This window comes from Protomyctophum bolini (assembly GCF_963924005.1).
Source record: "Protomyctophum bolini genome assembly, chromosome: 2".
Taxonomy (NCBI): Eukaryota; Metazoa; Chordata; class Actinopteri; order Myctophiformes; family Myctophidae; genus Protomyctophum; species Protomyctophum bolini.
Window position 1 is genome coordinate 41,775,556 of NC_137863.1, and position 17,394 is coordinate 41,792,949.

A 17,394-nucleotide genomic window follows, 5' to 3' on the forward strand; every position below is an offset into this window, starting at 1 on the left:
TTTGACACAAAATGTGTCCTGTTGACGGAAGACCTCGTGGAGATGTAAAAACCAGTGATGGTTAACTGCTCTGTCATGTGCCAGATTAGGTTTCGGTCGTGCTACAAGCCTCCCATTCCTGCACATGGCAGGCTAGTTAGTTAGTATGGTTGGAAAACACAGGAGTCTCTCCCTGACCCCCTGTCCTCTCATCCAAGCCTTTCAACTCTCTACGGCTGCCCCGATCCGAAAAGAGCGGCCTGTGGCGGCGCCAGACCTCGGGGCTCAGAAAATGGAGAGCAGCTCAGTCTCCAGCCAGAAAAATGTCAACCATGCTCGTAACCCGGACAGAATGAGCTTCACACAAAGCCTATGTGAGACTCGACCGCTACCGTGTAGCATGACTGGAGATCAGCAGCTGCAAATAGAACCAGTCGCTCACACAGGCTCTAGCACACTCAAAATGCAACTCGAAACTTGAATAACTTAGAGCAGAGCAAAATGAGCACTAAACACACTCAGTCACCCGCCACAGGACTGTGTTGTGTTAAAAGTTAATATACTCTAAAACAGAAAGACGACAGTGGGGTAGCATCAGAGTTCGGGGGTGAAATGAAAAGCAAAAGGCAAAGACAGTATGTGGTAGACACAGAGGAAAGAGAGAGAGAGAGAGAGCCGGTCCATGCCTGTATCGGTGGAAAGATGGGGTCGTACTCAGTCTGACAGCCCACCGACACAAACACCTTGGGCGGGGGAGGCGGCGTGACAGGCTTGGGAGGGGGGCTGGGCGATGGGGTGGGCTGAACAGGGGGAGGAGTGGGTTCCTTAGGGGGTGGAGTAGGCTCGCGGGGAGGAGTCGGCTCCCTCGGGGGAGGCGGGGTGGGTTCCCTAGGAGGAGGTGGGGTTGGAGGTGGAGGGGGAAGAGGAGGGGGTGTCTCCTTAGCTGGGGGAGGTTTTTTGGGAGGCTGTGGCGGGGGGAGGACTTTTCTCTGCGGAACAGGTGATTCGGGGGGGATGATGATCTGGGAGAAACACAGGGAAACAGACAGCAGAAAGACGAGACGCCAGAGAAGAGAAACAAGCATAAGGAGTCAGCATTAGCACGACTAGGAATGAATGGTATGTTGAATAGGAGAACTGGCACCATGTAGTGGCGAACAGGTAACAAACTAACTGCCAGTGACATAATGAACATAAAACTAAACAACATCCAACAACTTAATAAAAGACTGCTATTAAATCATCTGACCAAAGTCCAAATGTATTTAGCATTGGGTCACAACAAACCCAAACTTGAACGAAACTATGAAATGCAGATAATGATGTCCCAGGAGTGACCGATTGGCTCCTGCCCGCCTCGTCTCTAAAAATCTCTACCTTATCCACGGATGGCGGGACCCCTTCCTCCCGCGTTCGCTGCGGGTTGGACATAACGATCACCCCCTCCGTCAGCCAATCGTCTGGCTGCTGCTTGCGCCGGCGCTCCGCCACGCTGGGGCGCCCGGGGATGCCCAGTTTCCCCTGCAGCTCCTCGATGAGGCGGTCCTGCGAGTTGCTCTTGTTGACGATCATCTTGCGCCGCAGCAGCCCGTCCCGGAACATCGGGTGCACGTTAGAGGTCTCCTTGGTGCGGCGGATAACTGACTTAAGCTGGAGAAGCGGGGGGCGATAAGGAGTGTCGTGGGTGCCGGTGGAGATGCGTCATTCACACTGATGTGGATGTTTGCGTTTGCAAAAGCACACTATAGCACGGCCAGCCATGAGGACAAAGCCCGTCACAGCGATCCTTGTCACTGCAAGTTCGGGGCTGCTGATGCATGTTTGTCAAAATGCACTAGGTTTTGGGAAAAGCCCCATATCCAATGTTGTTGTCACAGAAGCCTAGCACGGTTTCCACAGTCCCATTCCAAACCCATTCGGTAGTATCCATAGCAAGGCATGCTGGATAATTGAAATCCAGGCATTCACAACAAAAACTGAGGTGTTCATAACTTCATATCTCTTAGCTGCTCATGCTAACGGCAGCAGAGAGTGGAGAATCACATTATTATTATTATTATAATTATAATAATAATAATCATTATTATTAGGCTCTAGCATGTCACTGTGGTGAGCAATGAGCATACATCATCCTTCTGTTGCATAAAAATGAAAAGCCAAGCCCTGATGAATAACATAGATACCTTATGCAAGTAGAGACATGCGGACATCTTTCAGCAAAGCTTTTAAAACCAGCCATGATAGCCTATAGCTTCTCTAGTATCATATCATTCTGCCTCAATCCTTTTTATAAGCAATGGGGAAACGGCACACTTCATGCACCACACCTCAAGCATAGAAGATGCTTTGTCCATTTGAACGTTATTACAGCTCCTTGTGTATTTGTACTGTAGCATCTGAACTCCCAAAATAAGCATTTCATCCCCGGACATAACATTGATCAATCATGGACGTTGTTGGTTTGGGTTATTGTTTGGGCCCCATTGGGTCTTTTAGCTAAATAACTTGAGAATGGATCGACACATTTTCTGAAAACCATCACAAGGCTGCCCTGAAGAGATTAATAACTTCTAGGTCCCGATGTTTGGTCAAGGCCAAGATGAATAATCTTAAGTGGACATTGGCAGATGTTGAAAATGCACACCGTTTTAGTTTAAAATGCAATATTAGGAAAATAGGAATAAATAACTCATGAATGTGTGTCACACACACACACACACATCGGTGCGTACAACACTGTTGGTGTCAACATCGGATTATGTTTTGCAACAGGTCTAATAATGGAAAGACCAAATGGGGCCTGCAGGAATGCTCCCAATCCTGTGCCAATAGCTTATTTTGGGAGACCCTAGATGCGCCTCCTACTTGGCCAGATGCGGACAGTCGCTCCACAGCGGACGGCTGCTGCGTCGGCAGATCCATGATCACGTCCGGCGTCCCGGGGCAGGTGGAGGGAGTCGGACAGTCGTCCATCCAGCTGCACTCGGTCATGGGCGTCAGCGTCCCGTCTCGGCTGAGGCTGGGATAAAGCCCCGGCGTGAGCGTCCCGTCTCGGCTGAGGCTGGGATAAAGCCCGTCCTCCTCCTCCCAGGTCCTGTCCTCGTCTCCCAGCACGGAGGACCCTCCGTCCATGGACATGGAAGACGGAGGCTGGCTCTCCTTGGAGTACTCTCGGTCGAAGGCCAGGAGCTTGTCCAAGGCGTCGTCCAGGAAAGGCGACCGGCATGGCCAGCTCAGACCCAGAATCTCGTCCGCCTGACTCTCTCTGGGAAGAGGGGACTGGCTACTTGGTGGTAGAGTGGCCGGTGAGATTGGTGACGACGTGGCGGCATTGACACTGGCCGGAACGGTATATGTTCTCCTGATAACCGTTGGACTTTCAGTCCTTGTAACCGTCACTGGGCTGGCACACTTTGAGACAGTTAGTGGACTGGAAATCTTTGAAACGGTCACCGGGCTAGCACTTTTGGGGACTGTTACAGGACTAGATATCCTAGGAAGTGTCAGTGGACTGGCACTCTTTGGAACTGGACTAGAAAGCCGAGGAACCATCACCGGACTAGCACTCCTAGGAACTGGACTTGTTGCACTCCTAGGAACTGGACTAGCACTACTAGGAACTGGACTAGCGCTCCTAGGAACTGGACTAGCGCTCCTAGGAACAGGACTAGAAAGCCTAGGAACGGGCACCGGACTAGCACTCCTAGGAACTGGACTAGCACTCATTGGAACTGGACTAGAAAGCCTAGGGACGGTCACCGGACTTGCACTCCCAAGGACTGGGCTAGCAGCCTTGGGGGCCGTTAATGGACTCTTTGAAGGCGGAGCAGGGCTGGGACACTTCATGTCCACTGGACTAGGACTGGTCACATGAACAGGGCTTGGACTCTTACAAACGGCAACAGGACTGTTACTCTTAGGGACAGTAACTGGACTGAGGTCCCTGGCAACATGAACTGGGCTAGGGCTTTTACAACTTGAGCCGTTAGGAACAGTAAGTGGACTTGAGCTTTTAATAGCCGGAGCGGTTGCTACATGAGTAGGGCTCTTGGTTCTAGTTTGATGGTCGGGGGGCTTTAGAGGGCCGGAGACACCGAGGGCCTCCGCGCCGCAGGTCACAGTAAGGACATCGTCACCACTGTCATCGTGTTGGATCTCAGAATCCTCAGGGGCCTCGGACGCCGCCGTCGCGGTATCGGCTAAAGAAGCTCGGGCAGAGCGGTCTTCATCTATATGAAGTAAAGGTTCTAGCGGGAGAGGGCTACAGGAGGGGCTGTTGCCACAGCAGGGCAGGGGAGCGTCTACTGGGTCTATGTGAGGGTTAATAGGTACAGCGGTCACCTCTGTCTCAGCTTCAGTCACCAGTAAGGAGTCAGCCGTTTCCATATTCACCGACCACTGAGAGCCAGACTGGACAACGGGTGAAATGACCACAGAATACACATGGAGACATACACAAGGTAGAAAAGAAGAAAAGGACAAATAGATTTGAATCGGAAGAGAGCGGAAAGGAAATCTGTCCCACATACAGTATGCACATCGAGAGTTCGCCATACGGCATATTTCAAAAGTAATATTAAATAAAGACCTACAGTAGGAACCTGCGTCAATAACGTAATATTCCCATTCTCCCGCAGTCCCTCCAATAGTACACAAAGACAAGACAAAACGGTATGATTTGAAAAAAAGGTCAATTCTCATTCATAGAGAGACAAGCTGTGGCCATTCACTCATACGTGCGAAGTAATCAACAATATCCACTAGAACTTGACATTTGCACTTTCAATTCCAGAAACCTGCTCCTGTATGTATGTAATGTATGTATATCCACCTTCGCTCCAAGTGCTGTACCTTCTTCTCGCGAGGCATACTCACATTGCTCTGGACTTTAAAATCAGACAGGGAGGCCATTAGCTCGTCCAGCTCTCGCGTAGCAGAGGAGGCGGACATTCTGGCTTGCTGTTGCGCTGGCGTTTCCTCCTGCGCATCCGTTAGTTCGTCTGACAGCACTAAAGGTGAGGGGCTACAGGCAAACAAAACTTGGTCAGTGTTCCTTTGTCCATTTGAAACTCAAAGAGATATTCTTTGGTTAGGACAAAAAGTTTTTTGTTGAAAAGTAAAAGCTCTATTTTCTGATGGTTATCACTCCTATTGTTTGACAGACGGGGCAGCAATTTATCAGCTTCAATTTGACATTTTTGTTCTAGTTCTAAATTTGACTGCTCATTTTCTATCGTCACTATACCAGTTCCACTTGTTTAGCCTGTATCAGTTCTCTCTCCTAAAATTGGATAAAATTGGTATCCAGATGTGAAAAGTAATTTTCATGATTACTAAAGAGCTGGAGGGATTGAACAAACATGAAAATATAGCATATTTACCCTAACCCTATAGCAATGTATTACTCATTAGACCCGAGTTTTCTGAAAAAATGTGATTATCTTATATATATCTTCTTTTAAAAGAAAATAATAAGTATGTTGCTATATACACATAGGAACATCTAGAGAATGACACAGATGCATCGACTTGCCGTGACATAAAACAAGCACTGAATGCATGGCTGTGCTTCTATACCTGGGCGAGGGCACAGAACTCTCCAGCTCGTCCAGGAGGCTCTTGACACTGGGTCGGACGTCCTCCATTCCTCGGCCCGCAGCGTTGCGCTTGGGCTTCTCCATGACGGGCGGAGGAGCCGCCATGACGCCTGGCGGAGAGACTCCATTCTCGTTCGCGTAGTGGCTGGTCGTGCTTGGAGGCAGCGGCGGGGCAGCCTCCTCTATGGGGACACAAAATGATCACGACGTGGATTAGTGCGTTTGTATAGTAGCATGACCGCAAACTGTTACCCTGTGTCTTAACCCATTCTGACCTGAGATCAGATTCATACGAGGTTTCCACTGGACACACACTGGTCTGATTAACCCATTCTGACCTGAGATCAGATTCTAAAAATGTCAGTCGTTCTTCGATTTTTCAAAAATAGCAGACCTACAAGCTCGTAGCGCGCCACTCGGTGGCGCGCTATGAGCTTGTAGATCTGCTGTTTTTCAATAGCTAAAGCATAACATGATGCTAACACCAAAACAGGTTCTCGGTCAGAATGGGTTAACAGCAGAACTACAGAAGAAGGAGATAATCTGCACTCTGGAGATCATCGCTGTAAATTGAAGACTCTACTTGATCATAGTACAGCGTCACACAAAAGCATGAATGGTAGCAGATCCACAAGCTTGAAATGCACCACAGAGTGAGGCGTTTGCTACTTTTTCCATTTTTTTATTTGAATTCTGAAAAGTAACAGTTTTTGGACATTTGGAGGTTTCCACCCGACAGAGACAAAATGGAGGAGGAAAAAAAACTGTGTTCCAATGGATCCAATAGTTATTATTTAGTCACAAGCTCTTGTTAAAGGAATACTTGCTGAATGAAGTCACTGAAATATCACAGAAGAAGAGAAAATAAACTTTTAAAACGCTAAACCGGCTCTTGCATGAAAAACGCATGGGTCAGAGCCATCTAATAGAATGCGATATTGAGGGGGCAGAAAACAGCCCGGTCACGTGCTTCTGTACTCGCGCGAGTGCATAGACTGCAATGCATTCCGTAAAACTTCCGGTTGTCCCTATTTGAAGCCTTCAAAATCAGGGGGGCAGTCAGACAGATATTTTGTGAAGCCACTAAGGAAATAGGGATTTCCTGAAAGTTCATATAATGGCCTGTTGTAGCGCTGTCATTGGGCCCAAAAGAACCCATAGCCCCATAGAAGTCCATGTATTTGGGCCCAACTTCACCTATCTGTATTACCTTAATAAACATGGTCATGAATACTTTCTGCTTCCAGTCACTAGTTTAAAGTCTCATTTCTAATGTCATAATATTCTTTTTGGAATATTATGGTCCCATGTATTAAAGTCGCGTATGTTCTGAGGGGCGTGGCTACCATTATGATCGGGATTCCCCACCCACTCGAGTCAAAATAAAAACCAACTAAGAAAAAGGGGGGAAGTCACGCCTCGTTGTCTGGGCCAGCCAATGGCCAGCTGGGCCAAAACAGATCTAGAAAGATGGCGATTTACAATTCAAGGACTGACCGGCTTCATTTTACTTTCATGTTAGACGCGGGGAACGCTTTGTCCATATTTTTTACAGTCTATGCTTCAAAGGGACAAACCAATATAAGTCTATGTAGAAGAGCCGCCATTGGACTGGCCCCATGAAGTGAACGGAGTTTGCATAACTGTCTTCCCCTATGGCTCTGGCCTGGTGGCACTCCAGTTGAACTACTGTATACGGGCACACCGTGGTTGTCATGGTTTGAACTGGAAGTGATTTAAAAGTGTATCTTCTCTTCTTCTGTGATAGTGAATTCAAATCATTATATGAGCAGTGTTTTGGAATTTTCTGGATGGATTTCTACATCAGTTTGCTGGTCCATTTGGGTCTCGGGTCAATTGCGTTCATCTCAAACATCATGTACATTTGTAATCAGAAGATGCCGTAATGTACCTTCTATGGGAAAGCTAGGGGTGCTGTGCTGGACCGCATTGAGCTCCAACAGCAGAAGGTCCAGCTCAGACAAGTTGCTGCCCAGAGGTGAGCTCATAGCCTCACTGCTCTTCTGCTTGTTGGGGAAACTATCGGAAAAACAGCACAGAGAAGTGATCCTCATTATTCACGTTAATTCAAACCAGTTTCCAGGTTTTACTCAAATGTCTTCCCCGTGGTAGGGGACCAAACTTCCACCGCTCTGTCAATAAAGTTATCCCTGCTTGCGCTTGGAGAGTCGCGCTTCAGGAAAATACCACTTCATCAATTAGTAGGTTTCTTTAAGCCGGAACCACACCAAATGGTCGGGTCGGGACAAAACGTTTTTTTTTTAAAGGTCAACCACACCAATGCAACTCCTTGCAACTCAATGAGTGGTTTACCCGAGTCCCGACCCGTTGGTGCGGTTTGGGCTTTACATACACCAGGGTCTACATTTCTAAATGGAAGTGTGGGTAGACCACCTGCCACCACTGCAGATGTTGTACTACCGTCTACTATTATATTTTTATTAACATACGGTACTCTCCATGTTTCATTCTACACAATTTCTAAGACTTAATTTTAACATAATTCAAAATTCTTCATCATTCTTCATCCCAAATTGGAATTGCCATGAAAAAGGTAAATGCATTCCTTCTGCTGTAACTCACAACTGATGCACAGAAAGCAGTGTTGATGTCATGATGATGTCAATATCAATTACATTTTGACCCAAATATCAGAAACTTTTTAGAGAATTTGGGTTGCTGCTAAATCCATGTTGGAAATGTCGTACCTGTATACGTGGTCTTCTTCAGTGAGGGGTTGGGTTGGACTGTTACTGTCTCGAGACCAGGGGCTTATCTGAGCACAGCTGAGAGACTGATGGGACAACATATTATATTAGATTGTATAATATCGATGCTGTCGGGCAGAAACCTCTTATTTCCATATTCTAACTGATCAACTATGGCATTAATTCAAGAAGAAAAAACACAAACTACAGCATCACACGAAAATCATAGAAAAAGTAGTAGATCCACAAGCTTGCACACGCTGCGATGCAACGCATTTTGAGCTTGTAGATCTGCTACTTTTGAATGAATCCTGAAAAGTACGTTTTGGATAAATGAGGTTTAAACCCGACAGACTATATACAATATGTCATTGTGTAAAAGAGTAAATAATATAAGGGTAAATAATATAGCTTCATTATACTTTATGTTTTCTAAAATTTCACTTGCTTCAGATTGTTAAAGGGATGGAGATGGGTTTGCGCTCTGCTATTGCACAGTGCCCACGAAGGTGTGCGCCCGGTGTACTGTACACTAGTATGGTTTGTCCTTTTTCACCTGCGTTTCCTCGAGTCCGTTCAAGGCTTGGTCAGAAGGCGGTGGTGGTACCGGGGGCGGAGAGCACTCTATGTCCTCCTGCTGGGCATGACCTCCGCTGGGGAAAGAGTAGGCCGTTTCGTCCGACAGGAACAGCGGCCGCTGCTTGGAGATGTGGGATGTCGTGGACTCCAGGTCCGCCAATAAAGCATCTAGAGACAGGATCACAAAAAAAATGTAGTTTTGCTTAACCATCTTTATAACGACGCTCGGTCTTATTGCCCGGTATGGCAGGGGTGATATGGACAAAATCATGGCATTTGTGACCAAATACTTTAATGATAAACAGCTCAGTGGCCTTGTGGTTAGAGTGTCCGCCCTGAGACTGGGAGGTCGGAGGTTCAATCCCAGGCCGGGTCATACCAAAGACTCTAAAAATGGGACCCAATGCCTCCCTGCTTGACACTTAGCATCAAGGGTTGGACTGGGGGTAAGTCCCTGTGACATACTAGCGTCATGTCCAGGGGGTGTACTTGTACAAGCTGCCTCACGCTACAGAAACAGGAGATAGGCTCCTGCCCCTATGGGCCTCATGGCTCGGCAAGGCTACTTACTTACTTCAATGATGAACTTATATCATGATATGATTGATTGATTGAAGTATTTATTAACAGTTTGCAGAGTTACAGTACATTTCAAGCACAACTCAATACAAAAAACTGTTAACTGTGAGTGGACGACCAAATAAAGCACTACACTTTGGAGGATCCACCTTGTTCAATTCATCATAACATTTAGAGACATACAAATATACACTTCTATATAGCAAAACAAACAGGAAATCATCATCATAAAAGGAGGTAAAAAGGGAAAAGAAAACTTTACAGGGAAAATATACAGCGAGGGGAAAAAGTGTGGGTGGGATTCAGATTTTACGGGGGCCAGTAGTTTCGAATTGCAGCCATCCGTAGGTGCCCTTTGAGAGCGGTTTTGAAGGAGTCAAGGGATTTGCATGTCTTAATGACCATTGGTAGGGCGTTCCACATTTTGGTGGCATAGGAGCGAAATGAATTTAGTTACTTGTTTGTGCAAAATCTGGGTTGCACATGGTTTGTTGAGCTCCCTCTGGTGTTGTGGGTGTGGACTTTGTTGACATTAAGGAAGTATTTGGACAGGTACATCCAGGGTATCTTGGTGGTGTATCGAATCTTGTGGACCAGACCCATTGCAAGATGAAGCACTCTGTCGTCAACCCTATTAGCCATTCCAGCCTGTCAAAGTGGGCAGGGGTGAGGTGGGTTCGGGGAGTGAGGCCAAGTAGTAGCCTGACCAGTTTGTTCTGGTAATTCTGGAGCCTTGTTTTAATTAAGGGCCTTAAAGTGGTACGAGTTTATACAAGGTTTATATATAGGTTCATACTGACCAGCCAGCCCTACTGACCAGGTTGGAAACACAAGCCATTATTGCCGTAAATAGCAGAGCTGCAAACCTTCTCATAGTCTTACATTGATGTTATATACACGACCAAGACCAAATGATTACAGTTTCTCTTAGTGTTGTGCTACTAGTGCTTCACACACACACACACACACACACACACACACACACCCAACACATTAAAATCAAGGTCCACAAAACAGCACCCAGCCAGGGGGTAAAGAAACAAGTTAGAACTATAATATGTTATACTTGCTACAACCACAGGACCCGGAGGACAACAAATAATGACAGTGTTAAAATGCATTTCTCCTGCGACCCGCAGCACAGAGCAACACTAACGGCATGGGAGGAGCAGAACAGTTGTTGTAACTCATGTCAGCGCCGCTCCTTTGGTTACTTATTGACCTCCGTTTGCCAGGAGTCTTTGTTGATGCCTCTCAAAGACAAGACTGACTGTCACACCCACCAACTACTACTCAGTAAAGTCCTATGTTAATTATACTCTAGCGAGTATACTTTTTTTTTGAGTGGTGCAACCACTCCAAGGAACAGCAATGTCCGTGTTCACCTATGTGTGTCTGTGTTGGTTAATGAGCACCAGTATACGACTATGAGTACCAGAAGGGGCGCTGTTATGCCAGAAACAAAGAGAGGGATAGTGCTGCACTGTTGCCTGCTAATGAGAGAGAGAGAGAGAGAGAGAGGTGGGGGGGGGGGGGTTGCACCACTCAGTTCACAACTTCACATGCGTGTGATTTATTTTTACCCATAGGTCCATACAGTCCATGTTTACAGTTTCCGAGCTAAATTCACACAGAGATGTTTACCGTCTGCAGGCTATATATGTGCAAACGGCTTCAAAGTATTATTCTGAATGAAACACAGGGTAAGAAAACATCTTCTAATGCAATAATTCTAACCAGAGGGAAGGAGGTGACACTTAGGACAGTGCCAGAGATTTAGTGAAGCACACACACACACACACACACACAGGCTGTATTACTGAACACTGGGCCTATTTTAGCATCACTCACCAAAGCAGTGTTTAGTTTCTCTCACAGAATTTCACAAGCATAACGACAAGACTCTAAATGAAGTAACTTACTCGCTATATGACTACAATAATGTCTCACACTTGAAGAAACTGTTAGTACAAGATAATGTGTTCACTAACAGACGATTTAACAGAATGCTAAATAAGTATAAACAATAAACATGGTACAAAGGTTAAGGTTAAAGCACCAGCATGAACAGTAAGGAGAAGCCACTTACTTAGACACTGTTCTACATACCTCGTAACCCTGAAGTTGGTGCAAATAAAAAACTTGAACTTTTGGAAATTATAATGGAAAATCTCAACAACACGGTTCATCTAACTATTTACATACAGTAGGTGGTGTTGGCTTTATCTCACAAGCAAAGCAAGTGAAAATAACAGCAAAACAATTACTTTCTTTAGTGCAACAAAAACAGACCCTGCCGTACTGAAACACTACAGTAGCACCCAGAAAGACACACGTCCGTAGTAGAAGCAACACACCTGTGAGAGAGACGTAGCCTACCTGTCAGAACCAGAGGATAATACACAACAAGCCCAGGGAAGGGCGGAACAGAGGGGGGGAATGAAAGCAGAAGGAGCGGGAACAGACCGTCTGCCAGGCAGGAACTGCCTTTCTTAACTCTACCATCAGCAGAGGGGAATGAGGGGACCAGGGGGACAGAGCTGAACAGAGGGCAGCATAGCGAGAGGGGGGGGGGGGGGGGGGAGGGGAGGGTGAGGGCAGGGGTAAAAAAAAAAGAAGTGAAGAGGGGTTAATTTTAATGGCAGTAGGTTTAGGGTAGGAGGTTCACCTTCGACACCCTGTCCCAAGCTGCCAGAGAGCAGGGGAAAAAAGAGTCATCAGTACTCACGTAAACGACGAGCGAACTGCGGGGCAGCTGTCCAACTCCTGGGTAGGTTTCGCATGCGACTGGGCATGCACGGCAACACAGCCGGAGTCACAACACAGTTACACGACACAAAGTGGTTGTGTCCGTTGTGAAAGAGGTGAGGAAAGCAAACAGGTAGACGAGGACTCTTATCGAGTGTGTCATCGTTATACCCACAAAAAGGGAGTGGCATGTCAAAACGTCTCAGGGTGTAATCAGACGTCTGTTGAAGCCATGCTTTGGCTTTCATGACTCATCTTCTGGCACGCCTGTGATGGACTTTTATTTAATTTAAGTTCTATATAATGTACGCCGGTGTTTTGGCTTTTTAAATAGGAGCGCCGAAGTCCTGGCGTCACTCACTCATCCCCTCGATTCCCCAGTGGTTCACGGAAGTAATTTCTCTATGGAGAACAACATGGAGTCATCTTAAAATTCATATAAAGCGTTGTGGTCCAAAAATAAACAAGCCGTCTCTGCGCTATTGTCAAGGATGTGTCTCTGTCTCGTTTGCGAGAGTCAGTCACTCTATATGACACAGTCTGTTTCTAGCGAAAATTTAACTAATTAGTAGCAGTAACATTAGCGTTTTCTCTCAGTCAGTTGATTCTTCATATCCATATGAGTGAAGCGGCCGGGGTGACATGTTTATTTTTCAAACACAGTACTTATATGAGGCGATAAAAAATCCCCCTATGGGGATTACAATGCAAATAAAAAGTACATGAACCCGTGGTTTTGCGCCCTCTACCGACATTGACGTCAGACCTCGGTGCTCTATGGCCCTGGTCACATAATGTAGCATGATGGTAGTGTTATTTCGATGTGACCTCACAGATACGCAATTTCATCCATTCAGGAATTAGGAGACTGGCAACACAGTAATAATTATAGCCAAATATATACATATATATTGTTATTAGCATTCTACTAATTACATTAACTGTTGCATCACTAATGTACACATTTGTATGAATCGTATCAACAGTAGTAGTGTGGACCCAGTAGAGATATGACTGGATTACGGTAGTCTTTTGCAGAAGTGACATCATGGCTCTCTGCAATAATCGGCCTGAGGACTCTATGAAAACATTCTAACATACCTTAATCTAAAAAAAAACTATGTTTATCTGTACTTGCATTACATTCATTTTACCTCGCGTCTACTTTTTTTTCCCCCTCACTAACTTGCAACTTACTGGTGTTTTATTTTTTGTGATGCAAATAAAAAGGTATTACATGATGATGGTGCTTTGGCCCCGGGCCCGCAGACAGAAAGGAGACACAGCGGAGAGGGCAGAACACCAGATCCCACTTGGACTGCTTTTGCGTTAGCATGGTTGACATGGTTAGCATGGCTAGCATGCCAGCCATGAGCCGACAGGGTTTCACAGCAGAGGGGAGGTGTCTTTCTCCACATGGACACACCAGGGCAGGCCAGGCACATTCCACAGACCTTCATTATGGACACAGCACAGCCTCCTGTTTACACTAAAGCTGCCAGATAGCTGTGTGTGCGTGTGTGTGTCTATACAGTGTGAGGAACATTATCCTGGTCCTCACCAGAAAGATTGTTGTTGTATGGTTATAAAAATGTTAGACCCATCATCTAGGCTTGATTGATACTCTGTTGCTGTGCGATGGTGTCGCACAAGCACAATATCTCAGCTTATATAAGCTCACAAATACGTCACAGTGCAAATCGTTAGATTGGCCACTTAATGTAGGCGCGCAACAATGGCAGCCAATTAAACTCAGGCTTTACTAGGGTTACAGAAAAAACAAAAAAGTGGGGAAAACAATTGCTTTTATAAAATGTTGATGTCCACACAAGTATAGCAGTACAGACGTGTGTGTCTCTTTACCTCTCTAGAGACAAAAAAAAAGGAAAAGAAAAAAGATGTGAGGGAGAAATCAAAAGATCCCAGCATCATTATTCATACCAAGTATGGTGCGTTCTAAAAGCCGCTACTGAAGAAAGCACACATCAAAGAGCGTCCGCCACGCAGACGAAGGCTTCAAGGTTTCCTTTCCGTTGTGCTCGTGCCAGTAGAAAATTAGTCATTAAGACACCGACGAGATAGAGGCTTTACTCCGCTTAAAACCCATAGGCAGTGTGGGAAAGTAACTAAGTACATTTACTCAAGTACTGTACTATTCTCTGCACAATGAGTACTTTTTACTTTTGGTATACTTTTAAGTATATTTTGATGCCAACACTTTTGTACTTTTACTCAAGTACATTTTGAATACGGGACTTCTACTTGTAACAGAGTATATTGTAGGACTAATACTTTTACCAGCACTGCCCATAGATAATTTTCATCACCAGAATGATTCCCAGGTAGCCCGTCCTTCATCCACCTGCCTCTCTCTCTCTCTCTACCTCCTACTATAACTAAATAGGGATACCCCAGGGGTCTATACTGTACTTGGTTCCCTCCTTTTCCCCCCCTCTACACCAAATGTTTCCACAGAAAACAGCCGATCAACAAGCTTGCGTTTTTTGACATGTCGTGAACTGCAGATTTGATTACATTTGATCAATCTATTTTGAGTTTACATTACACAGTCAATTGTGTAAGGTCAGATTATTGCCGCAGCAGTGTCAGTGACGCAGGTTCACGCAACAGATGTTTGTCCGGATGGCTTATGCAACAGGGGATTAATCAACTCAGCCCTTACACTTCAATGAGATTCATGTTTTTAAGCGCACAACAATTCAGCGCTCCAAAACACAAGTCAATGCACAACCTTTCTAAGGTGCCTCTAGGGCACATCAAATATGTGCACGTGTTTTGCAATTCTTTGGTTTGCGGGAGACATGAAATGACTTGATGCTGCTACGAGGCCTTATCGCAAGCATCTGGTCTTCGTCAAGGTCGCGACCGAGCTAGACCGAAAGAGACTCTTTCGCCGTTATACAACCTGAGGAGAATATGGGCTTAATGTATGCACACACCAAAAGCACAAGCAGACATTTTGACGTTTTGACATCGTGTCCTATACTGTGTAGATGGTTAAATGCAAGCTGGCAGAAATAGCATTCATCCTGGGGCCGGTTTCATCTAGCTGAACCCAGCATTGTCATTTCCTGTACGCTAAACGTTCAAGGCGGCAAACAGAAACAGCTAAAAATGAAACAGAAGCCCCCCCCCCCCCCCCCCACCCCTACTAATGTTCTTGGCTTTCAGCTGCGTCTGCCGTGAAAAAGGTCTGTAGAGGTTAAAGATGCCTTTATTCATGGAGCGCTTTATGAGCCAAGGCAGGCATGCTCTGGCCCATCCTCACACTTTAAACACATCCACATTGCAAAGTATATGAAGTCTGCTCGGAGGAGGCGTGTCCATATACCCACTGGAGCAAAAGGAACATGCAATGCAACGGCACAGTATTTTAGTGCGCGCACCTCCCACGAGTCACTCCTCCTCCATTATCCAATACGGCAGCAATAACCCCCCAAAACGCTGTTCTCCACCTGCTCAAATCCATGGACACCACCACCACCACCTCCTCCTTCACTATCAGTAAACGTGAATCATTTCTCACAACATTCACTCTGAACTGGCCACCCCCTCCTCCATCCTGAACCATTACCCATTACCGCTGCCACACACGCTCCACCCTCACCACCTGCCTCACTGACATTAAAACATGGATGCAAAAGAACCTCTTCAAAACTCAACTGCAATAAATCAGAAATACTACTACTCCTCGTTGGCCCAAACTCCCTCACCAGCCCCACCCAGAACTTCACCCGGCCTCAACATCGACAGCTCCACTACTAACAACCTCCCCCCCACATTCGCAAACCTTTGGTGACACATTCGACTCCACCCTCTCATTCCTCCCCCCACATAAACCAGATCACCAAAAAAACTGCCTTCTTTCGCCTCAGGAACATTAATTGCCCCGCCTCCGGCCCTCTCTGACTTTCCCAGCCCGCATTCATTACGTCCTGGATTGATTATTGCAACAGTATGCTAAACAGCACCTCCTCCAAAGTCCTCAATAAACTCCAAGTTAACACGTCCAAAACTCGGCTGCCCGTCTGCTCACCAGCAACACGCTCCAGAGACCATATTACACCTGTCCTCCACGACCTATACACTGGTTCGCTGTCAAACTCACTACAAAATATGCTCACCACCTACAAAGACCTCAATAACCTGGCTCCCCCCCCTACCTCTCCGATCTGCTCAAAACCTACACCCCCGCCCTCCCGTCCCCTCAGCTCCAGTGCTGCCAACTAGGCTTGTGCGATATTGATTTTTTTATATATCGATATTGATACCGTGAATAATATCGCGCTTATCGGTATTATCGATTATCGGCCTTTTTCATTTGGCTGAACCCGAAATGCTGCCAAACAGCAGTATTTCCAGATGTTTTTTTTGTGCCAGGGTCCCCCCAGAAGAGAAGCTTCAAAAATTCCAAATGATTCCAAATGTTCCAAACATGAGATTTTCCTTCTTTTTTTTTTTTTTAATAACAGATTTATAAGCTTGCAGCGAGGCATGGAGTGACATTTTGAATGGCCAATATATAGAGTAAATGGATAAAGTGGTTAAAATGATTGTGATGCTGTATTAACTACTTTTGCTGGGGAGTCGGGACCCCTAGGAACTTTGAGAACCGCTGACTTAGATCCCCAGTGGCTAAACATGGAACTGTATCATTTAATTACTGCCGTTAATGAGGACAAAACCTCGTCCGACTAGTGGCTGCCTGCAAGTTCCAGATATGCACGTTATCAATTCTTAACTCCCGGTTAAAAACAACCATCCTTTTTCCGCTGAAAAAGAGAGACCTTTGAAGATAATGTTTGATGAGGGAATATGGAGCACGGCTCGTTTCATTCGATAGCAGTATCCCATCAAAGGGAGCCTTTCGGGCAATCCAAGCGTCGGTGTGGACCTCTTTGCATGATTCCCATTTGGCAAATGTTCATTTTGAAGTGTTGGAGTGAGGGCTACGTATTACCTAAAGCCCCCAGAGACCCCCTGGCTGGCTGGGGTAAGAGGAGAGATTGGGAGAGGGGGGGGGGGGGGGTGACTGTAAGAGGTTTAGACCCACCCACTCATCTAAAATAAGAATCCCTAAACCCTTAACTCTAACATGCCCTCTTCCATGCTCAAACACAAACCTATATGAAAACAAGATTTTTAAACTGTAAATTGAACGA

At 46.0% G+C, this 17,394-nt stretch overlaps 1 protein-coding gene across 2 annotated transcripts in view; it reads right to left on the reverse strand.

Annotated features, from left to right (window-relative positions):
- Nucleotides 1-17,394, reverse strand: part of LOC308330580 (uncharacterized protein) — a 47,403-nt gene that overhangs the window by 11,401 nt on the left and 18,608 nt on the right. Inside the window, exons 1-9 of one of the 2 annotated variants that reach the window (XM_080785507.1) lie at nt 12,192-12,282; nt 8,862-9,052; nt 8,306-8,391; nt 7,489-7,616; nt 5,557-5,758; nt 4,855-5,002; nt 2,845-4,389; nt 1,357-1,629; nt 666-1,001 (exon numbers count right to left, since the gene is read on the reverse strand). In XM_080785507.1, the coding sequence (XP_080641633.1) occupies nt 666-1,001; nt 1,357-1,629; nt 2,845-4,389; nt 4,855-5,002; nt 5,557-5,758; nt 7,489-7,616; nt 8,306-8,391; nt 8,862-9,052; nt 12,192-12,258 (2,976 nt within the window). In that variant the 5' untranslated portion in view covers nt 12,259-12,282. Of the gene's footprint in view, nt 1-665; nt 1,002-1,356; nt 1,630-2,844; nt 4,390-4,854; nt 5,003-5,556; nt 5,759-7,488; nt 7,617-8,305; nt 8,392-8,861; nt 9,053-12,191; nt 12,283-17,394 lie in introns of those variants that run through there. The other variant, XM_080785508.1, reaches the window with a different exon arrangement.